General features: G+C 38.6%; 1 protein-coding gene across 1 annotated transcript in view; it reads left to right on the forward strand.

Annotated features, from left to right (window-relative positions):
- The window catches only part of Copg2 (COPI coat complex subunit gamma 2), a 124,907-nt gene that overhangs the window by 69,342 nt on the left and 31,150 nt on the right, over window positions 1-24,415 (forward strand). The window contains exons 11-20 of the mRNA XM_051151773.1: window positions 3,831-3,898; window positions 5,140-5,328; window positions 13,513-13,608; window positions 14,176-14,419; window positions 17,484-17,559; window positions 18,405-18,508; window positions 19,261-19,386; window positions 20,103-20,165; window positions 20,607-20,746; window positions 21,525-21,696. Coding sequence (XP_051007730.1) covers window positions 3,831-3,898; window positions 5,140-5,328; window positions 13,513-13,608; window positions 14,176-14,419; window positions 17,484-17,559; window positions 18,405-18,508; window positions 19,261-19,386; window positions 20,103-20,165; window positions 20,607-20,746; window positions 21,525-21,696 — 1,278 coding nt within the window. The remainder of the gene's footprint in view (window positions 1-3,830; window positions 3,899-5,139; window positions 5,329-13,512; window positions 13,609-14,175; window positions 14,420-17,483; window positions 17,560-18,404; window positions 18,509-19,260; window positions 19,387-20,102; window positions 20,166-20,606; window positions 20,747-21,524; window positions 21,697-24,415) is intronic.

Genomic DNA, 24,415 nt, shown 5'->3' on the forward strand with positions numbered 1-24,415 from the left:
TGGAATTCTATGCTGAAATCACCTGGCCCTGGGCTTTTTTTTTTTTTTTTTTGGTTAGGAGACTATTAATGACTGCCTCTATTTCTATAGGAAAAATAGGACTATTTAATTTATCTATCTGATTTTGATTCAATTTTGGCAAGTGGAATCGATCAAGAAAATTGTCCATTTTCCTCAGATGTTCAAATTTTGTGGCATATATGTCTTTGAAGTAGGATTCTTTTTGTTTCTTCAGTGTCTATTGTTATGTCTCCCTTTTCATTTCTGATGTTGTTAATTTGGATAGTATTTCTCTGCCTTTTAGTTAGTTTGGCTAACGTTTGTCTATCTTGTTGATTTTCTCAAAGAACCAGCTCCTGGTTTTGTTGATTCTTTGAATTGTTCTCTTTGTTTCTAATTTATTGATTTCAACCTGAAGTTTGATTATTTCCAGGCGTCTACTCCTCTTGGGTGTTTCTGCTTCCTTTTTTTCCCCCTAGGGCTTCCAGATGTGTCGTTAAGTTGCTTATATGGGATGTTTCCAATTTCTTTATAAAGGCACTTAGTACTATGAATTTTCCTCTTAGTACCGCTTTCACTATGTCCCACAAATTTGGGTATGTTGTTCTTTCATTTTCATTGAATTTCAAGAAGTCTTTAATTTCTTTATTTCTTCCCTGACCCAGGTGTCATTAAGTAGAGAGTTGTTTGGTTTCCATGTGTGTGTAGGCTTTTTTTTAATTTTTATTTTTACTTCTGTTGTTGAAGTCCAGCTTTAGACCATGGTGATCTGATAGGATACAGGTATTATTTCAGTCTTCTTGAATCTGTTGAGGCTTGCTTTGTGACCTACTATATGATCAATTTTGGAGAAGGTTCCATGGAGTGCTGAGAAGAACGCATAATCCTTTGTGTTTGGGTGAAAAGTTCTGTAGATATCTGTTAGATCTATTTGATTCGTGGCATTGGTCAGTGTCATTATTTCTCAGTTTAGTGTCTGTTTTAATGACCTATCCTTCAGTGAAAGTGGGTGTTGAAGTCTCCGACTATTAATGTGTGGGGATTGATGTATGGTTTAAGCTTTGTTAATAGTTCTTTTACAAATGTGGTTACCCTTGTATTGGGAACGTAGATGTTTAGAATTGTGATGTCATTTTGGTTGGCTTTACCTTTGATGAGTATGAAGTGACCATCTTCATCTCTTTTGATTAATTTCAGTTGAAAGTCTATTTTATTAGATATTAAAATGGCTGCACCAGCTTGCTTTTTTGTCTGTTTGCTTGGAATACCTTTTTCCAGCCTTTTACCCTGAGGTAATGTCTATCCTTGTGGCTGACATGTGTTTCTTGAATGCAGAGGAATGTTGGGTCTTGTTTATGCCTCCATTCAGTTAGTCTGTACCTTTTTATTGGAGAATTGAGACCATTGATGTTGAGAGATATTAATGACCAGTGACTGTTAAGTCCCTTGATTTTGATGTTGGTTGCACTAGAATGTTTGTGTGGCTATGTTTTTGCAACGGTGTAGTTATCTATTTCCTGTGTAATTTTGGTTGTAACTTGTTGCTTTGGGTTGGAGGTTTCCTTCTAGTAACTCTGTAAGGCCAGATTTGTGGAACAGTACTGTTTGAATTTGGTTTTGTCATGGAATATCTTGTTTTCTCCATCAATGGTTATTGATAGTTTTGCTGGGTAAAGTAGTCTGGCCTGGCATCTGTGGTCTCTTAGGGTTTGCAGGACCTCTGTCCAGGCCCTTATGGCTTTTATGGTCTCTGCTGAGAAGTCATGTGTAATTCTGATTAGGTTTGCTATTATATGTTATTTGGTCCTTTTCTCTTGCTGCTTTTAATATTCTTTCTTAGTTCTGTATATTTTGTGTTTTGATTATTATGTAGCAGGAAGATTTTCTCTTCTGGTCTATTGGCGTTCTGTAGGCCTCTTGTATGTTTATATGCATCCCTTCTTTAAATTGGGGGAATTTTCTTCTATAATTTTGTTGAAGATATTTTCTAGGCCTTGGAGTCAGGTATCTTCTCTTTCCTCAATGCCCATTATCCTCAGGTTTCGTCTTTTCATGGTGTCCTTGATTTCTTGGATGTTTTGTGTCAGCAATTTTTCAGATTTAGCATTTTATTTGATGATTGCTTCAAGTTCTACAATTGTATCTTCTAGTCCTGAGATTTGTTCGTCCATTTCTCGGATTCTATTTGAGAAGCTCACCGCCGAGTTTCTTGCTTTCTTCTCTTAGTTCTCTTGTTCCCATCTTTCTTATGTCTGTGCCTTTATCATTGTTTCCATTTTCATCTTCAGATCTTGAACTGTTTTATTGACTTCCTTCATCTGGTTGTATTTTCCTGAATTTCTTCCAGTGCCTCTCTATAGCCTCTTTTATGTCTTCAGCCTGTTTGGCTGCATCCTCCTGTATTTGTTTATGGATTTTATTTGTTTCTTCCATTATCATCTTCATTACTAAGGATTTGAAGTAATTTTCCCGTGTTTCGATTGTGTTTGAGTTCTCAGGGTTGCTTTCTTTGGGATAGCTGGGATCTGGAGATGCCGAATTGTTTTGGGTTTTGTTGTTTGCGTTCTTACACTGGCCTTTAGTCATCTTGTTGTCTCTGATGTTGGGAGGTAGCTTCTGGCATCCTTCACTGGTCTTTGAGAGTGGATAGTTGGTGAGTGATTGTAGGTTGAGTGCCCTTGCCTGTGGGGAACAGAGAATTCTTTCCTGGAACAAGCAGGTGACCTGGTTTCTGATCCAGAAGACTTTGCTCTACACCTTAGGCTCCCGCCCTGGGCCAGCAGAGGTAGGCTTCTGTCTGGTCCCTTTCAGATTACACTACTGAGGCAGTTTAGTCCGCTAAGTTAGGCCTGCTGTTTAGTTTTCTTTCCTGACCCCTTAGGGTTGTTCAGCCTCTCCCTAGAGCGTGGGAGACACTGCTGGGCTGTGGAGCCTGGATAGGCCGGGTTTTATCTGCTCAATTGTACAAGCACAGACCACTATGGGCAGAAGTTAGGTTTCGGTCCAGACCCTGTTTAGGCCGCGCAAGTGTGGCTATTCAGTCCGGCTGCATTGGGGCTGCTGTTCAGGGTTGCCCAGCGTCTCCCGAGAGCATGGGAGACCCTTCCAGACCATGTAGCCTGGCTAGGCTGGATTCTATCTGCCCAATTGTACAGGCACAGACTGCTGTGGCTGGTAGTTGGGTTCCTGTCTGGTCGCATTCAGATCGCATCGCTGTGGCTGTGTAACGCGTTCACAGCCATCTGGGCTTCCCTGGGGCCCCTGGGACTTTCTGTGGACGGATGGGGGGCGTCTGAGGACAGATCCACCTGCCAGGAGCTCTGGTGTTTCACTGTCCTGTATAACGAGTTCGGGTTACAGAGCCCAACTGTCGTTTGCGAGCGGGTTTCTTACCAGTGTCTGGGGACTGGTCTCCCGTCCACGTAGGCTGTTGATTGACCCGGGGCCAGGTCCACCTGTGGTCTGCACTGCGTGGGACCCCACTTACCTAGTATTATCCAGTTCTTACAGTCTGTGGCTCCCAGTCAGGTCCCTGGTCTGCGTGCGGTAGATCATATGCAGTGCGTGATAGGGGCCACCATTTTGGAATCCCCCTCCTCCGAGATATTAATTTTTAGAGGAAAAAAGTAAACCTTCTTTTCTACTAAAGTTTTTATAGCTGAACAAAAAGTGCTTTATTTTATACTTTTGGTGTTATTGCTGTTCACATGGAGTTTTGATATTGTGATCTAATTTCTTGATACACAGAATGAACACGATTCATTATGCACTATAATTTTCAGTTATGTGGTAAACAGGAGCCACAGTGATTTTTCTGTTTCCCATTCCAGTTCTTCAACTTTTCTGTAGCTCTCCTAAGCCAGCCTTGAGATATGCAGCTGTGCGGACCTTAAACAAAGTAGGTATCCCTTTGAAAGCTATAGATGTGAAGTTTAATTCTGAAACTTTGAAAACAAAGAGTTTGGTTTTCTCTTCAAAGCATAGAATATATGATCTATGGGCTTCAATTGCAGCACCTCATTTCTACTTGTAGCCTTAGTTGTAACTATTTGTACTGTTAGTCCATGGAAGATTATAATTCATTTCTGATTTCTGAGTACTTTGTGTTCAGGTGGTACACTGCTCAGTATGGAGGCTGTTCACAAGTGCCCATTTAAGTTAATTAAGATTAAACAAGGAATTCACATTCTTAGTCACTCCAGTCATACATATGCTTATAGACACTTGTGGTTAATGAAGAGCATATAAAACAGTACAGATATTGAATAGTTTTATCAATTCCTCATCTCTAATCTTCAAACTGGTTGTGTCTTAGACTTCACATGTTTGTGAATTTTAGAGATGTTATAATGTGATGCTATCTCTTACATATTAACTCCAATGGGCCAGAACCAGCACAATACACAAAAATTTCTGCACAAACATATGACTCTTTGCTACATCGATAAATGAAGGCTTTTTCATTAGTCTGGGCCATCTATTCCTAGTGAATGAGTTTTACTGACAGTGATTTAGAGAGTATTTTCACATTTTCAGAATTTTGGACCAAACACTCTATGCCAATGTGGAAGAGATAGAGAGATGGAACAGCATCAATGTAGAGTGACAGACATATTTTAGCAACAGTGGGTAATTCAGTTTAGCAGGAATTTGCTTAATTGCAGAATTATTTTTAAAATGACAGAATGTCTTTGTTGATCAACATTTACCATAATAGATCATTTTCTTAAAGTTTCTAATGTTTACTAGAATAGACACTCATGAACATGTAAAGTATAAAGAGATGACAAACCACCTATAATAAGACAGACTGGTTTTGTTATTAAAATTGTATGGGAAAGGTTAAAAAAGGAAAGTGCTATGTTATGTCAATTCTTCATTTATCAAATGAAACCTTGTTACTTAAAAAAATAAATTTGGGCAGGGAAAAATTGAGATAGGTTGTCAAATAGCCCAGATGGCTTGGAATTTACTAAGTAGCCATAAATGGCATTAACCTCTTGGCTCTTCTGCCTTTAGCTCTCATGTGCTAAGGGCATAGGCCTCCACTACACCTGACCTAAAGTGATTACTAACTAAAGTTAGGCTCTGGCCTTTATCAACAACAGTGTCCATTTGTTTCTTGCTGCTTTCTACAAGGTGGCAATGAAGCATCCCTCTGCTGTTACTGCCTGCAACCTGGACTTAGAAAACTTAATCACGGACTCAAACAGAAGTATCGCTACGCTGGCCATTACTACATTGCTCAAAACAGGAAGTGAGAGCAGTGTGGACAGGCTTATGAAGCAGATATCTTCTTTTGTGTCTGAAATCTCAGATGAATTCAAGGTAAGACTTTAAACAAGCTTTTTCTTGCCTGAACAGTGTCTTTTGAGCAGGTCTTATTTTTATGAGGTCTATGCTATTATTCTTTTCCTTCCTAGGTATTGCTGTATCCTACATAAATAATTTTTATGTCTTTCCTAGTCATAAAAAGTATGTTTTATTCTAAATGTTTTATGACTTTAGCTTTTACAGTTTAGTTTGTGACCACTTGAAGTAATGTTTGTATGATAAATCCAGTGTTTTCCTATCCTCATACCCAGTTATGACAGCATAGCTAGTTGGAAAGACTTCCTTTACATATTGGAGTACTTTGGTATCTTTATTTTAAAATCAGGTAATCAAATAATTATTTACTACTAGTATGCAAAACTATTTTTCTCTTAATTTCTCTGTACTCACTTGGTATCATATGACCTTGCTGAATTCCCTTACTGCCTACATTGTTTGGAATTGTCTAAATACATAGTAATATCCTGTATAAATGAAGAAGAGGTTTCCTTAGTTTGAATGCAAAGACTTTTTTGTCCTTTTTCTTGCCTTATTAAAACAGCTAGCACTTCTAATAAAGTGTTGAGGAGAACCAGCAACAGGGTGCTAGGCGTACCAAAGGGCCAAGAGGAAGAAGACTGCCATCCTCTCTAGTGCTCAGCCAGGGAGTGCATGGGACAGCTGCTCTCTGCTTAGAAAGTTCTAGACTGAAACAGTAAACAAAAGCAGGCACTTCCAAACTTTTGTGGCTGTTTGTAAAAATAAACTGGAATGGTAGGGAATATATATTGTTAAAGATAATGTGTTAGGATAGAAGTTGGCATACTTCTCTAAAGGGCCATAACATAAGTACTTTAGATGGTCTGGGTTCCTGCAATTATCTGTTTGCATAATCTTTGTTTTTATTCTTTACAATTCTTTAAAAATTTAAAACTCTGATAGCTTTCAAACCCTACAAAAACAGCATATAAGTATGGGATTGCGATGTGTGCCTATAACCCCTAGTACCTGGAAGGCTGGGATAGAAGCATCATGAGTTCTGGCCAGCCGATCAAGTTCCAGGACATCCTGAGTGAATACCAAGACTCTTATCCAAATAACAATCAAGGAAAGCAGAATGCAGCCAAGATTGGGTAATAGTTTATTGGCTTCAGTTTTAGAAAATTAAAAAGTTTAGAAAGATTAAAAATTTAAGTACACTAACTTGATGATCAGGATATGGCTCATGGGAACATTTATTTATCCTTGTGTACAACTACTTCTAGAATTAAAAAAAAAATCCAATATCTAATAAAATGTATGTGTGTGTGTCTGTGTGTGTGTGTGTGTGTTAGTTTTTTTCTACTATCCCAGCTTCCCAAGATTATAGTTGCTACCATATCTGCCTGGAAAGACCAAAAATGTAAAAAATAAAAAGAAGAGAGAGAATCCTACAAGTTCGCTTTTTGAGATCATTTCAGTCCTTTGCATTACTTATAAACATATTGGGAAAATTGTACAAAATAATAGCAGTCATGTAAACACCAAAGATTAAGCAAAACTTATATAGATATTTTATTTATGGGTACATTTAGTAGACTGAAGAAAAATAAAGAGATGGTAAAGATATTAAGAGAGGACTCATACCTGAGAAGGCTACAAAGGAAATGATCTGGCAGGAGAGGATGCTGGGTGGTGGCGCACACCTTTAATCCCAGCAGTCAGGAGGCAGACACAAGAGGATCTGTGTAGATTCCAGGTCAGCCTGGTTTACAGAGCAAGTTCCAGACAGCCAAGGCTGCACAGAGAAACCCTGTCTGGAAAACACAAAAAACATAAACAACAACAACAAAAAAAACCCAAAGACTTTCAGATTATGGCAATCTTTTAAACAAGCTATGAGAGGTATAAATATTGTTTCTATAATATTTTGTTAAGTATATATTTTAATAATCATCTGAAACATGCCATAGAAAAGTTAGAAAAAAGTGATAATATTTGACTTGTTAAGCTGCATTCTTCAATTGGCAGGACCTCTTCCTGTTACTCGTTTTGCTAGCTTTTTAACCTTATGAAACAGATGCTCATTAAGTTGTTTAAAGCTCAGTGTACTTGTAAATATCAGTGTTTTGTTTTGTTTTGTTTTGTTTGATTCTTTAGCTCTTGATATCTGTGACTGCATGGAGTTTTATAATAAAAGGGGATTGATAAAAATGAAATTTTAAAAGGGATTGCTCTCAACTTAGATGTTATATCTTTTTTATTATTTTAATTGGCTACATATTATATGTAGATCTTTACTGTATTTCTCAAAAATATTTTCCCTTGTTTTAGTGCCTTCTAAAGGAAACTTCTTTATACATATACATAGTGGTTTAGGGGAAGAAAATGAAGACATGAAGTAGGTATTGTTGAGTCTTGATGAATCAAAGATGTATCCTAAAGTCTGGTTACATCAAGTGCCATATCACCAAACACTTAGCATTGTAAATATGTTACTGGTGTTTCAGGGCTAAAGCTCTGCACTGGGAGTCCCAGCAATCTAGCTTCGCCACCTGCCCCAGTATGTCAGTTAAAGACAGGATTAATCATAAAAGGCAGAGAAAGGAGATTGAGTCATTGTGACTGCATGAGGCTGGTTGTTGTCTCAGTCTGGTTCTGTAAGATAGTTCAGAGAAGACATTATTAATGCTTGAGGGCATAAGCCAGTTTTCATAACATGGTTGTTCTGCCTGAGAGTGATTTCATAATGGAGTTTTTAGATTCTTCTGTTTCTTGAATCCAAGATGATTACAGGTTCAGGAAATGACTGGAGATCTTTAAGACCCTTTCTGGAGGCATGGAATGGGGACTTACAAAGTTGGTAATGAGATGATGCCTCAGTCACTGTTACCTTTGTATCTTTAGCCTGGAAGAGGATGGAATGGTTGGCTACCACAAGCCTTTATACTCAATTATTGAGTAGATTAGTATGCCTCTATGCAAATTAAGCAAGTAACTGACCCAAAGACACATATAAAATAAGGCAGATGCCTGGCTTTTGTTTTGCTTTTAGTTAACTTGTAGGCCCAAGTCAGTGATTTTTGAGCAAAAGCAGCTTCTAACTTCTAAATGCCTGTTACAAATCTGTGTAACTATAATCATATATGAGATCTCTTGTGCTCTTAGGTAAGCAAATAAAAGTTGCTACTATTCCTGCTACTCTTTGTGGGTTTTGTGGGAGTAGGGATTGATTGAGGTTGAAACATGACTGACATAAGATCACACTGCGTTAGCAGCACAACTGGGACCCAACCTGTATTTTTTTTTTCATTTTATCATTTATTTATTTATTTGTGTATGTGATATTTGTTTCGTTGTTTGGGGGGGGGGTTGGGCTTTTGCTTTGCTTTGCTTTGTTGAGTCAAGAATTTTCTATATAGTCCTGGCTGTCCTGGAACATGATTTGTAGACCAAAATGGCCTCAAATTCAGAGACCTCTCTGCCTTCGCCTCTGCCTCCCCAGTGCTGTTATTAAAGGCATGAGCTACCACACCTGGCTTGTATTTTCTAATTTACACGCACTTCCCCAGTTTACCATTCTGAGTCTTCATCTGCCATCAAACATTTAATGTTTATATCATTTCCTGTTTCTCTGTCTTGTTGACTTTTTCTGACAGCTGTGATTTTAGAGACTATGATGAAATGGTAAAATGTTATTAAAACATTAGAGTTCATCAACTAGATAATCCCAGAGAGAAAGTGAATCATAACCCATTCACACCATAGATAGAAATCAGTTCTGTCTGGATTGAAGATTTGATTGTACAAAGCAAAAGAATGAGTAGTTTAAAAGAAAGCACATTAGGCCGTCTTCGTGACACAGTGTAAAACAGTTGCACATATATGTATGTACACATGCGTACCTCATCAGTCTTGCTCCAGGTGTGGTAGGTGGATCGCTGCGTCAGTTCTGCTGCTACAACGTGAGTCAAAGAAGTTCTTTTTGCTTGAAGGGGAAAGCCAGTTCCCTTAACATAATTGCTCCTGCCTGAGAGTGATTTTTCGATGGAGTGATTGTGAGTGTGTTCATGTGTGTGTGTGTGTGTATGCACATATGTATGTATACTTTATAAAACATAAAATAAGTCTGACAAACTAGAATTAGTAAAAACTTTATATTTACCTGCCATTCCCTGAATGCCCAGCGTCACCCCTACTCAGCACAGAGCAGCCATTATAGACGCCATCCCACAGTCCATGCAATAGACGAAAATGTTGACATTGAAGAATGTGAACAGGGGAGGCAAAAATCATAGTTATACTGTAAATGTGAAAATACACAAAAATCCTCAGGACAACAAATATATTAAGTTCTTTTTATTCGGGGAAAAGAGAAGTTGGGTGTGAGATGGTTGATTGGGGATGTCAGTCTCCCCTCCCCCCAAGTCTTGCCACTGCCCTTTTGTTAACTTGTCTCCCCTTTCCACCATCTCTTTTGCCATCGCCTTTTTATTGGTTTATATTAGCAAATACTACATACACATTTCAGTATTATGTACAGAATCATTTTCACACCAGTATCCTCTTTGCCTCCCTCCACTTCCTGCTAATCTACTTACTTTCCCCAACTATCTACCCATCTACTTTGATGCCATGCATGTGTGTCTGGGGCTTGGGGGGTTGTTTTCCAGTGAGTTTCTTTAAGGCTGGTTACTGGAGCATGAGCACCTTACCTATAGCTATACCACTGAAGAGAATTTCTCTCCCTCCCCTGTCCATCACTAATTGTGAATAAATTGTCAGAGAGGGGTGAAACCCCATGATCCTCTACCCCTTTCTCTCTTTCTTTCTTTCTTTCTTTCTTTCTTTTTTTCTTTCTTTTTTTTGGTGTGTGTGTGTGTGTGTGTGTGTGTGTGTGTGTGTGTGTGTGTGTGTGTGTTGAGACAGGGTTTCTCTGTGTAGCCTTTGCTGTCCTGAGATCCCTTTGCAGACCAGGCTGGCCTCGAACTTACAGAGACCCACCTGCCTCTGCCTCCCAAGTGGTGGGATTACAGGCGTGCGCCACCATCACTACCCAGCTGCCTTTCCCCCTTTCTTGACAAGGCATTGATGGGCTTAATCCTGTGCAGTTTACAGCTGCTCTGAGTTCAGTAGTACAATAGCCCTACCAAGCCAGGAAGTCAGGGAGCCATCACTCCCTCCTGTTCTGACATTTGTTTCCCCTTCTACCAGTGTTCCCTATGGTAAGGGGTGTGTGTGTGTGTGTGTGTGTGTGTGTGTGTGTGTGTGTGTGTGTGTGTGTGTGTGTGTGTGTGTGTCCGTCCTTTGTGTGCCTTTTAAGGGCTGTGTATTCAACAGCCATTTATTCCCAGTACCCTGACCAGTTATGAATTGTCTGTAGTCATTGCTGAGAACTACATAAAGAAGCTTCTCTGATCACAGCTGACAGCAGCACCAATATATGGACATTAACACAATTTTTAGAATGCAAATCTAATCAGAAAACTGTTGGTTGTCCCCATAGTAGACTTGCCACTATTACACCAGTGCACATGTCTTGACTGGCCAGTTGATAATGCCTTGCCTTTGTCTTTCAAAGGTCCGTCCTTTGCACATATTTTCCTTCCTAGCCCCATTCGTATGAATTGGTAAATAAAAAAAGAAAATGCAAATGGTGCAGGAAGAAGTAGTTTCAGATCAACTTTGAAGAAAAACAGACAAAGATGGCTTCTAAAGATCCTTGCCCGGCCCATGGGTTTCCTGCACATTGTCCTACTGTCATCCTGTGTCCAGTAAAAGCTCTAGAAGATAAAAACTTGAGATGGAAGGGTAACTTTCTTTTCTTCAGCGTCAGCTTAAATAAACTTGCTTTCCTTCACCAAAACAAACATTTAATTTGGCAAAACTACCATGAATAAAACATTTACCTAAAAATTACTTTTGTTAAAAAAGCATTGACTCCTCCCTTGGACCTAGAAGTTAACTGAAAGCGGGATGAAAACTTGGTCTCCAAAGTGTATGGTGTTTGTAGCAATAGGATCTTACCCTCAAGCTTTAGGAAGCAACCAAGCGCATTAGCAATAACCTACATTGTTTTGGAAGTCTCTTGGACACTCCCCAGCTTGATGAAGATGAAGCAACCCAAATTTTGTATATATTAAGTTGAAATATAAGATCATTTTGAAAAACAGATAGTATTTACTAAAGCTGAATGAATCCATGCCTTGTGTGTAACCCAGCAGTTTTACTCCTAAGTATATTCCCAACAGAAATGCATTTTAAATGTCAGATCAAGCAGTTAATTTGGGGGAGAATCTGTGTGATTAAGAAAAAGCGTCTAAATTCATAGGTTTGATTCTCTGACTTATTAGATGTGTGAGTCTGGCTGCCTCAGTTTCCTTGACTGTACAAGGAGATGATAATTCCCATCCCATAGAGTTGTTGTGAAGTATAAATGAAACAATAAAAAGCTGAGAGTACACTGTTGCTGATTTCTATGTGCATCGTATGACAGCTGTAATTGTTCATACAGTGGTAGAGTACTGTCTACATTATTTGAATTCTTTTATTTTAGTGCAATTACCATAAATCTCTTATAGTACAAATAGATTGATTTGTTTCAGCTTGCTTTAAGTTTTACTATTGCACCTCAAGTTTCACATAGTTTTAATTATTTTATTTTTTTAATGATAGAACACTATACTATTCAAAGAAGTATTAATATGTTCAAGAGTACCTCTTCCTCTCATTTCTCCCATACCACTCTATGAAACTTTATTTATTGCATGTTTATCTTCTTTAGTATACCTTTTCAAATATAAGAGATATGTGCATGTTTTTTGTTTTATTGTACATCAAAGATAGTGTGCTGTTTTTGTACAGTGCTTTTCCTTTTTTTAACATAAAAATAAATAAAAGTCATTCAAAGTTTTTTGAAGGAGATATGCCTCGTTTTTCCTTATGGCTACATAATACCCCAACAGTTATGTGTGATGTAGCTTAGGTAACCAAACTTGTGTTTGGGTAGTGTGCAGTTATTTTGTACTTAGGAAGAGTGCTGCAGTGAATACCTTAGGCATGTGTTTTCAAAACACTAGATCTTGTCCTCAAAGCACATTTGTTAAGAAAGCTAAATGTAGCAAGTACATCTTTCATAGAGCACACTGGATGCTGCCAGCAGTGTGTAAAAGTATTAGTTTTGAATAATCTTACAAGTAGTGTGTGTTGAGCTATTACAGTTTGCCAACCTATTGGATGAGAAATGGTGTTTCAATGTGTAGTTTTAATTTGAATTTTGTTATTAGGAGGAAAATTAAGTATCTTTTCCTTTTTAAATCCCTGCGTGTGTGTTTGCATAATGTTTGTGTGCAAGTATGTATGGAGGCATGGGTCTACACATGCTAGAGCACATGTGTGAAGGCCAGAGGACAACCTGGAGTGCAGCCCTTCTTCCCTGTAAGCTAGCATGTCCACTAACTTGCTAGGATGCTCCTGTTTCCTCCTCCCATCACCGAGATTACAGATGCTCACTCCTACACCCATACTTGGGTCCTCACACTTGATTGACAAGCACTTTACCCTTTGACCTCTCTCACCGGCCTAACCATCTTCTGTGTTTAGTACCTCTTTGTGAGGTGTCTCTTGAGTTTTTGCACCACATTTTTGTCTTTTATTTCTTCAATTATTTAAAGACTTCTTGTATATTAAGGATACAGACATATGAAACTACTACTCATTTTTCTTCTTAGTTTTCCATTTGTCTCCTATGTTAGAATGGATTTTGTAATGCTCAAGTTTTTTGGTTATATTGTTGTATACTTGTTTGGTCATTGTTAGAGTCCTTATACTTCGTATGCAGCAATTCACTCATGTTCCCTTCAGACACACTTACACTTTGATGTTTTACCCAGGTTCCATAGGTCCTTGTTCTTCGTTTCTGTATAGACTTGTATGTCTACCTAGTTACACACCATTACCACAGTCTTTAATAAGATTTGTTGACCCTGTTAGCTCCCCATCAAAGCAGTGTTTTCCTAGCTATGCTTTTATGTTTGTTTTCCTTATCTAAATAAAGCTTCCTGGTTTCATAAAATTTTTATTTCCATTTTTATTGGAATCGTATGAAATGTATAAATTACCATAGAAAAGAACAAACTATCTTATTGATGTTGAAAAATCCTAACCAAGAAGAAGAAATGTTCTTTAACTCCTCTGACTGTTCTGTTTGCTTTTCTACAGGTGGTGGTTGTACAGGCAATTAGTGCTCTCTGCCAGAAGTACCCACGGAAACACAGCGTTATGATGACGTTCCTTTCCAACATGCTTCGAGATGATGTAGGGAGCAAACTACTTTCTAAACACAGGAAGCTGTGCTCTTTCATTCCCTTGATTGCTGTTAAATATCACAGGGTGGTGTTATTGTTATTGTTGTTGTTGTTGTTAACTCACTTCTTCATGGTTTGTATTTTTATTTTTTTATTCTTTGAAAATTTCATACATGTATTCACTGTATCTTAATCCTGTCCACCCCTCACCTCCCCTGCCTATGCTCCAACTCAACCCAGGACCTCCCGTTAGTATTTTAAGCATATTTCTTTATCATGTGTTAAATATACTTCTTTTTCAATTTTGTATGCCACTCAAACACCATACATAATTCCAATTGCTGTATTATTATGGCTTTTCCCCCCAATTTGAAGGGGGAAAACTTTGTTGTTATTGTTATATTAAATAAAGGAAGTTGGTTGAAATTTTAATATTATAAGCATGAACTTTGAAATACTAGCATTTCTTTAAAAAAAAAAAAAGTCCTTAAAATGGGAATGGCGGTGGTGGTTGGTTGGTGGTGGAAAAAAAGAAAGTCCTTAGAACAAACGGCAGTTTTACCTTCTCTTTTGTCAGGGAGGTTTTGAATACAAAAAGGCCATCGTGGACTGCATAATAAGCATTGTGGAAGAGAACCCTGAGAGTAAAGAAGCTGGCCTAGCCCACCTCTGCGAATTCATTGAGGACTGTGAACACACCGTCCTGGCTACTAAGATTCTCCACTTATTGGGCAAAGAGGGCCCTAGAACACCTGTCCCCTCCAAATATATCAGATTCATTTTTAATAGGGTGGTCCTGGAGAACGAGGCTGTCAGAGCTGGTGAGTCAGTAGAACATAACTAGCGATGGAATTGCTCACCTTTAAGAAAGGTAATTTAAGGGGGTGGTAGTGGAACTGGGAAGTGAGGTTGTGGGATCTCTGGTGGTGTGTTGTGGTCAGGGAGGACCTTTGTGTTTCAACTTCCAGACCTACAGCCTTTGCCTTTCAAACACTGTAGTGGAACCTCTAGTTTTTCATTAATGCAATAAATAAGAATGTATATAGGCGATGGCTGTGAGTTCAAGGCCACCCTAGTCTACAAAGTGAGTCCAGGATAGCCAAGGCTACACAGAGAGACCCTGTCTCTGAAAATTAAAAAAAAGGGATGTATATATGATATGTCCGTATATTCATTTTAAGTGGTTCTTTGTAGTCTGTTACACTATGTAGCTAAACTCTCCTGCAATCCCATCTCTCTCGTTAACTCCTGCCCTTATCCTATCCTTACACGTCATTTCCAGACAAACTCAAAGAAGACATTACCAGTTGCCGTCATATGATCTTGTTCCATTTTCTTTTCAGCTCAATAAAATTTGGCCCTCTCCTTTAAATTTCTTTCATTACCTTTTAAAAATTACATATAAATTAGCTGGCAAATCTGACTGCTTAATACTTTTATCATAGCTCACATTCTTCTAAAAGGAGCTTTGTTGATAGGCGTAAAACTCTCCTGAATATGAACGTCCACCCCTCACCCCAGATGCAGTGTGAAGTTCAAACTAATGCAAACTGGAATCTCCGCGTGACCCTACACTCAGAAGACGGAGGCTTAGGTCACATCCTTGAACCCGCATCTGTTCTGTGCCATAGTCCTGTCACTTCACCTCCTTACTGGTTTCTTCATCCTCTTGTATTTTGGTCATTGTGTACAGGTTTAGCCTTTCATTTATTTCTGATCCCTGGCTTGTCTATTTCTAGTTTCGTCTGTCTGTCTGTCTGTCTGTCTGCCGCAGACTGTCTCAGTTGGGGATAGGTCCTTGGGAACGGGTGTTCTCGAAGTGTCGGTGGGCAAAGATAGGCGAGTGATAAGCAGAGACAAACCCATGAGTAGTGTTTGAGTCTGAGTATATTTTGCAGGCAAGCAAGCTTTATACACCTTTTATACACCTTTTTTGAAACGGGGGAGGGGGTGTTTTTGTGGTCACAATTTTTTTCATATAATTCAAAATACAGGATGCAGAGTAATAATGTCATCAATCTTGAATCATCATTCTTAAGTCATAAGCTTGGTATCAGTGCCCTCTTCATCAAAGGTCAGGGGTCTCTCATTATGCCAAACATCTGTGAGTCAAGACAGTTTTTTCTTAGCTCTTCTCATCACTATCTGGAGCTTTCTTAAACACTTTATTTGTAAGTCATAATATAAAATATTAACTGGTGATTAATTCTTGGCCATGTTTTTATTAACAGGTGCAACAGAACTTGGTGGTAAACTTGCCAAATGACCCTTAGCTGCAGTCCCAAGTTAGGGTGTCTCCTAGCAACACAGTTATGTTTGAAAAGTTCTGATAAGAAAGTAAAAACAAAGGCAGAATGTTCCAAAACAAATGAGTAATAAGAAAGACTGCAATCAGTTACTCCTGGCAGGACCATCACACCCATCCCAGGGGGCTCTCCCTGGGCTGGGCTGTCACCTCGGGTTGTGCAGTATCGTTTGTCACACAGACTCCACTGGAGGGGTGTGACATCTAACTAACTAGTCTGTCTGTCTGTCTGTCTGTCTGTGGAATGTGAGGAATGGTCATTAAAATAACAGAAAATTGGGCTGGAGAGCTGATTTAGCAGTTAAGAGTACTTACTGCTCTCGCCTAGGACCTGAATTTGGCTCCCAGCATCCACGTCAGGGGGCTCACAACCACATGTAACTCCAGCTCCCAGGAGATGTGATATGCTGGCTTCCTTCTAGCACCTGCACTCATGTGTATGTACCTACACATAAGCATCTGCACCTACCCGTAATTTAAAATAAATCTTAAAAAGCAAACCACAAATATATCCTATGTCTATCTGGAATAATGTAACCTTTAATTAAAACATTGAGGTTGAGCTACGTGTGGCTTTAGTTTATCTCTAGTCTCTCACTTTCACTCTAACATGGGTCCAGTGCTCAGCTGTTTCTCCTTCAAGTCTAGAAATAACACTTTCTGCTCTGAGCATAGGACATTTTGATTTGTCTTGCTAGTACTCTTGTCCTGACTCTTCTCTCTGGCTAAACTAACTGTTCTTTAAAAAAAAAAAAAATTATGCACAGTAGTGTCTCAATTCCTTGCCTTGCATAAGCCCCTGTCACTCCTTCCCTAGCATCCTGGATATGGTTCTACTTGAGGTTTATAGGCCAGCCAGTCTCTTTATTTACCCATCTTCCTCCCTGCACTCTCACCCCTTAGGTCAACAACAATGTCTTTTATCTTTCTACCTTCAGCCACACTCAGGTCGTATTTAGGTGAACACTGAATCTTTGTTGAATGAAAGGAATTTTAATAATAGTTTTTTGGCATTGTTTGAAATATGAACTGAATCATGCCAGAGGGTATATATGAGGCTGTCATAGGGTAGATACAGCTCACATACAATATGTACGTGATTCTTTTTCCTCACTGAATGAAAGTGTCACTGTATAGAGCTTGCTAGATGCTTCACAATTCTATTTATGCCTAAGTAAGGTTGAGGAACCATGCAGGGTGCAGTGGCGCACGCCTGTAATCCTAGCACTCGGAGGCAGAGGCAGGCGGAGCTCTTGAGTTTGAAGCCAGCCTGGTCTACAAAGTGAGTCCAGGACAGCCGGGACGACACAGAGAAACCCTGTCTTGGGGGGAATAAATAAAAGAAGAAAAAAAAATCAAGGAACTGTCAAGAAAACAAAAGACTTTATTTCCACTGGATACCAACTGCTTCTCTAATTTGCTTTTAGTTTTGGTATTTTTGTTTTGGACTTACTTTGTAGCCCAGACTTTGAGTAATCTTCCCATCTTGGCCTCAGAGGTGTCTGATTTGTTTTTGAATGCTTACTGCTTAGCTCTGAGAAGCCAGTATTTATGTTGATTTGTCTTGTGTTTCACAATAGCTGCTGTGAGTGCTTTGGCTAAATTTGGAGCTCAGAATGAGAGCCTTCTCCCAAGCATCCTTGTACTCTTACAAAGGTATGTAAAAAAAAAATTAATGTCAGCTTTGGAAAATAAGGATTCCATATGGTTAAGTAGTGAAAACCCTCTTTGTATTATGTCAGATGTACTGAAGAGCTAAGACCAGAGCTGATAGAGCTAATTGTCACGGGCAAATAGAGTTTTTTTCTATTTCTGGCAGTTACATGTGTGTAAAATACATGTGAAATTTGAGCTTTAGATTTCTTTAAAATAATTTTGAGAAAGCAATAAGGTAAACCTGTATTTGTACCTCAGTTTGTACAGTAGGCACTAACTTGAAAGAAGTGTTAAATGATTCATATGAAGAATTAAAGATAGAAGCCTTTCCTGATCTCTGCGCCTCCTCACTTGGTGAGGGATAGCCTTCTTAGCAAATATTTTGTCGTTGCATTTTATAATTAAAGCAGTTAAGTCATAAGCCAAAGACCTAGTTCAGATGAAACAGACTGTCCTTTGAACAAAGCAGTGTCTGGATTCTGAGTGCTTTTGTTCTTGTGTCCTTAGGAAGTGTCGCATATCAGTTGCCTAGCTATAGAGCAGCGAAGTCTCTGTTGGGCTCATGTAGTTACAGGTTCAAGAACAGACTAAGTTATATGCCACCTTATTGTGTTCTTCCTAGTTGCTTCAGTGCCTCATAATATAGTGATTCTGGTTTACAGTCGCAGCCTTTCTTTAGTAACTCATAACAGTTCAAGAACTGCGGAACTTTTAGGAGCAAATGCTAGCTGTTGTATATTAGTTGTCATATCGGATGACCTCAGCTGTGCACTTCAGGTGTGGTGGTGAAACTATTGGACATCTTTGGTATATAAAAACATGCCTGTGCCATTTCTTCTGAACAGGTGTATGATGGATACAGATGATGAGGTACGGGACCGAGCTACCTTCTACCTGAATGTGCTACAGCAGAGACAGATGGCCCTGAATGCTACATATATCTTGAATGGTCAGTGAGAGTCAGGATTATGGACAGTACCACTTTTGTTCTCCAAATGAGCAAATGTATTTATGTTATAATGATTCATGTATTAACTGACTCCTTTGGGCAGTTATATATGGCTTTAATCTTTGTACGCAATTCCATGTCTAGGGAAACATACTCACAAAAGTATATTCTAATTTGGTAATAGCAGTTCCTATAAGATAATACATAAGAATATATTTTGTAAAATGTGAAATGGCCTAAAGAATATTGCTCATCCCTCATTCTTCTTAAGCTCCCTCTTTCATGGCTGTCTCTATTTCATTTTCTTCTGCTTTTCTTGTTCCTATATAGCTAAGATAATTTATTTTCTGTGAGATGCTTGCAGTTTGTTGACTTTTATGCTCTGCCCTCGTGTTTCCTTGAAAGAAATAAGGCAGTTTATAAGGCAGTTGTATATAGGAATCTTTAGTTTGTTTAATTAGGCTATAGCTGTGGGTTCTCGACCTCCCTAATGCTCTGACCCTTTAATACAGTTCCTCATAATGTAGTGACCCCAACCATAAGATTATTTTCATTGCTACTTCATAACTATAATGTTGCTACTGTTATGTAGACATGTGTGTTTTCTCGTCTCAGGCAGTCCCCGTGAAGGGGCTGCTACCCACAGGTTGAGAACCACTGGGATACAGTCTTTTGTTATGTGTTTCTCTTTCTTCAGAACCATTACAAAAAACTGAGAAGAGATTATAATGCTGAGATTTTCCTGTCTGTAGGTCTGACAGTCTCTATACCAGGGATGGAAAAGGCCTTACACCAATATACAATGGAGCCGTCAGAAAAACCGTTTGATATGAAGTCTATTCCTCTTGCTATGGCTCCTGTCTTTGAACAGAAGTCAGGTAATAAAACTGTTAGTTTTTCTCTGTGTAAGTAATTTCATAAAAAGGTATACATATTAGAATATCTTGTAACTCAGAAAATAAAAATTAGAAAAAGCTTTTAAAAATAGCTTAGTTTCAGCCGGGCATGGTAGCACATGCCTTTAATCCCAGCACTTGGGAGGCAGAGGCAGGAGGATCTCTGTAAGTTCCAGGCCAGCCAGGTCAACAGAGAGAAACCCTGTCTTGAAAAGCCAAAACTAAAACTATAAAAACCTTAGCTCCTCCCTCCCCCCCCCCTTTCATTTTTTAAAAAAATCTTTGTTTTTTGAGACAAGGTATCTTTACATAGCCCTGTCCCAGAACTCACAAAGATCCTTAGCCTTTGTTTCTAGAGTGCTGGAATTAAAGAAATATACCACCACACCGGGTGTTTTTTTTTTTTTTATACCCCCCCCTTTTTTTTTTTTATTCCATGGAGGGCTTTTAGTGCTAAGATAGATGACATTTTTTTAATTTGGGGTTTCAATTTTAAGTCTCTTGGATTTAGCCCAAAATAAAAATAAGAAAAATATCTCAAAATGAAAGGTTTTTTATTTTTAATTATTTGATACAAATGTCACAATACTTGAAGCTGTTTGTCACTGTGTATCTGCTAGAGTTATTACTTCCATCTTCTGTATGCAGTTAGCTGACGTGGAAAGAAATCACTTGGTTGTTTATATCTGTCTTTGTAGAAATCACGCTTGTGACTCCTAAGCCAGAGAAGTTGGCTCCTTCCAGGCAAGATATTTTCCAAGGTATATTTTTATGAGTGCAATAATATTTAATCCATAGGCATTATAAATTAATAGCATCTACTGCTTTGATTAATTATCAGTTTAGTAAATCTTCCTGTGTCATGGTTATGGTGGCTGGAATTACCAGGTGTCCATGGACTTCCCAGTTATTTATTTACTACCTGTTATTCTTGTGCATATTTTGTTGGTTAGGAGATAAAGAAATTAGCAATTTAGTTTCCTCCCCACACTCCCCCATATAGGAATCTGGTATATAAACTTGGTAACCTAAAGGATGATTTCACAGACGCTTGGAGACGCATGGGCTCAGTGTTCGATTACTAGTAATGCCATAGAAGGAAGCCATCTTTCTACTCTGTGGTCACTAAAGCATTTCAGTAAGGTCTCTTCCTGCCTCCTTCATACTGTACTTGTACTTTTCTTTCTCTTTGTGCTTAATAGAACAACTGGCTGCCGTTCCTGAGTTTATGAATCTGGGGCCCTTGTTCAAGTCTTCCGAGCCGGTCCAGCTCACGGAGGCAGAGACAGAGTACTTCGTGCGCTGTATCAAGCACATGTTTACTGACCATATCGTGTTCCAGGTGAGAAGAAGAATCCTTAGTTTTTATGCCTTTAAGTGTAAGCTACTACACTTGAAGCCAAACAGTGCTTCCCTTCAGTTTATGATTCTAGTTCCTTTCATAGATGATTAATTTAGCAACAGTTCAAGTTTTCTTTTCAGAGGTATAAAGTTTTCTTCTTCTGATTACTAAAATCTAAAAGGATATAAAGTTGGAATGTCTCAAGAAATAGACATATAGCATAACTATTTTAAAAATCAGCATTTAAACATGGTTAAACTAAGTGGGTTGTTGGAAGAGCTTAGACTTGATAGTTGTCAGATGTAAGTAACACCCTGATGTGGAGATAGTATCAGGGAGAGGAACCCTGATGGCTCAAAACAAAGCACTTGAAATAGACCTGCCTGTGCTTTACAGAGACAGCCTGTGAGGGGGTTGGGAGCACACTCTTGGCTGGCATGAGGCCTGGCTTCAATCCCTAACACCTAAAGAAAATCACCAGGCACGGTCCCTCACTCCTGTAATTCCAGCACTCAGGTAAGCAGAGACAGGCTGATCTCTGTGAATTTGAAGCTAGCCTGGTCTACAAGGTGAGTCCAGGACACCCAAGGCCACATAGAGAAACCCTGTCTCCAAAAAAAAAAAAAAAAAATTCTTAAGAGACATATTTGGTGTCTATTGCTATTTGGTGTTGGGTTTAGTGGATTCCAGAGCTGCACTGTGGACCGTGAGTGAGTAGAAACAGCTTGTTAGAAAGCATCTTTTATTCTTCACAACTTTTCTATTGGTGACTTTTCAGTTTGACTGTACCAACACTCTGAATGACCAGCTGCTGGAGAAAGTAACAGTGCAGATGGAACCATCCGATTCCCATGAAGTACTGTGCTGCATCCCAGCTCCCAGCCTTACTTACAATCAGCCGGGAATATGCTACACACTTGTGCGCTTGCCGGAGGAGGATCCTACAGCAGGTACTCACTCTTAGAAGGGGGAAGATACTTGGGGATCTAAAATGCGTCACCTCTTGAGCCCTTAGAATGTCTGGACAAATTTAAAAGTTTCAAGAATATGCTTCTTTCAAAAACTTAATGTTGGGGGGTAGGTAGGGTATGTTCATAAAATTGGTTACTATTGTAGAACTATTATTTAAAAACTAAATCTGTGAGAAAAACTTGCTGATGATAATGTTAAAATGTGTACTGTGATAGCCCAAAAAAGAATTCAGGTTTAGTATTCAAACAACATAACCATACCTGATATATCTTATAAGAATCATGTTGTTTCTTTCCAAGGTGTCTGGGGAAAGTTGGTTATGTAGCAGATGGTTGGCATTTTAATACACCACTTTTAGCACCTTGTAGTATAAGGCTGTGGTCTGCAGTGCTTCAGCTTAATGAGTCGCTTAGTCAACCATCTTGTGTCCATACTTGAGAAAGGCTTTATCATTTATTTGACCTATGTTCAATCTTGGGGTAGAGTGGCATAAGGGGTGTAGAAGAGAGCCAGCTGTAGTGCCAGTGATAGTATTTATAAATTGAGGATTTAGGATGGTCTTAGCAGTGCATTTTAAAATAAATGTTGAAATATTGAATTCTTTACTCGGTTTTCCCATACTCACTGTAGAGCTTAACAGTAGTTACCCAACTTTCATAGAAATAAGCACACATTACTACATTAATATTTAAAGTTTTTACTACGTATAAGTAAGTACAGGAAATACAGAAATTAACAGTATTAGCAAACATCAGGGAGGTTACAGAGTTACAAGAAATCATAAAAGTACTAGTAAATAGTTACCCCTGGTTACCATTCAGTTATATCTGGAGCATAGTCTGACTTACTTTATAGCCCCCTCCTAACTCCCTTCTTTGATGTTCATTCATGGGAGCCCGTGACCAGTCTTATCTGTGTTGGGTGCTAGATTAGGCTACTCAGACTCTGGCACGAGGTAGATTCATGTTGGCACCATTGCCGAGTCCGAATCCCAGGTTGTTCTCTCTGATCCCGAGTAGAGCTGTTTGTGTTATACAGCCGTCTGGGTCTATTACCCCTGGGTGGGAAGGCACTTTCCTAGCTGGAATAACTTTCATTATTCCTTTGTGAAATTTCTCAGGTTCTATTTTCTTGTAGTTTTACTTTGTTCTCCTGGTCTGGTTTTCTGTGTGTATCTGAAGTATGTCAACTAGGCAATAACTAAACTTTCTATTCTCTCAAGTATCGGGGTCCAGCCTTAATATATGTCCTGGGAGACTATGCATTTTATCTGTTTTTTTTTTTTTGTTTTTTTTTTTTTAATAGCTATCCTTGTTTCAGAATTCTTCCACATTCACTGTACTTCTCACCAAACTTATGGGTTGTTTTGTTTTTAAGGAGTGCCATTACTTTACCACTTAATTACAGAGGGAAGTGAAATGAACCCATTGAAAACTCTGGCCTTTCCCAGTTGAGAATACTAGCTCCTCAGGCTCTTCATGTGTACTCTGATAATGGATAACTCAGGGGACCCACCACAGGGGATGCAGGGAATGGGATTAAAAGAGTAAGCACAGTTTTACAATATCAAGATACACAAAACAACAACATTGAAATTACAGTAGTTACATATATTACAGGAAAACAACAAGTAACATTAAACACTTCCACCAAGAGAGCAAGAATAGGTATCACCTCAGCCTGCTTCACTGAGGAGGTGACTTCTTTTTAAAACAGATATCACATGTTATTAGCCCAGAGGTTTTAACTTTTGGTCTGCTGGCTGTGGACTATTTGGGTTTTGTTTATGAAAATTTGGCAATTAGAGAATTTTCTTTTTGTTAGATTCAGAGGGTTTCCTGATCAATAGTAGAATGTGGTAATAAACTCTAATCTAGTTTCAACTTTTGTGTTTGGCCTACCATATGCTTGATTTCTCCTTTCTATTGCTTAGTTTTATTAGAAATTCATGAATTTTAATCCATAGCCAATCTCAACTCTACTTTGCAATGAACGAAGTGAAATACCAGGACATAGGTGGTAATGAGTCTTTACCTACCCTCTCGTCTTTCTTTCTCTACCATCCATTGTTTTTACATTGCAGATATTCTAAATATTACCAGTCACTTCCAAATCTAACACTTTTAATATTTATCTTATCTCAGAAAACTATTTTTCCTTAGGATCACAGGGAAAAAAATAAATAGAAATTCTTGCTTATGATTTCCTTCAACGGGAAAGTAATGTAGCACATTAGAAAGAAATATAGGTTGAATAGATAGGTCATAATTTGAATTCTGGCCATACCACATATTAACTCTGTAAATTGGACAAATTATTTTATTTGTGTAAGTCTGGTCTGGCACCAGAAATAGTAATCAACAGACAATATTTTGTTTAATTCTGGAATTGCAATGAGCAATACTACCCATCTGACCATTCGAAATGTCCTCAGTAGTCCTCAGATGACATGAAATGAACTCTAGTCACACAGACCAGTTTCATCAACAGCATTCCTTTTCCATTTGGGCTGTGCAGTTAAGTTGCAGTCCATAGATAGGTTAAACATAAATCAACCTATGTCCAACTCTTCTCTCAGTTGTCATTGTCCCCCTTCACCCCTCTCTTTGTCTTTTTTCTTTTTTTTTTTTTTTCTTCCTTCTTTCCTTCCTTCCTTTCTTTCCATTTCTTTCTTTATAATACAAGATTTCCCTCTGT

Source organism: Acomys russatus, chromosome 10 (genome assembly GCF_903995435.1).
Source record: "Acomys russatus chromosome 10, mAcoRus1.1, whole genome shotgun sequence".
NCBI classification, from domain to species: Eukaryota; Metazoa; Chordata; class Mammalia; order Rodentia; family Muridae; genus Acomys; species Acomys russatus.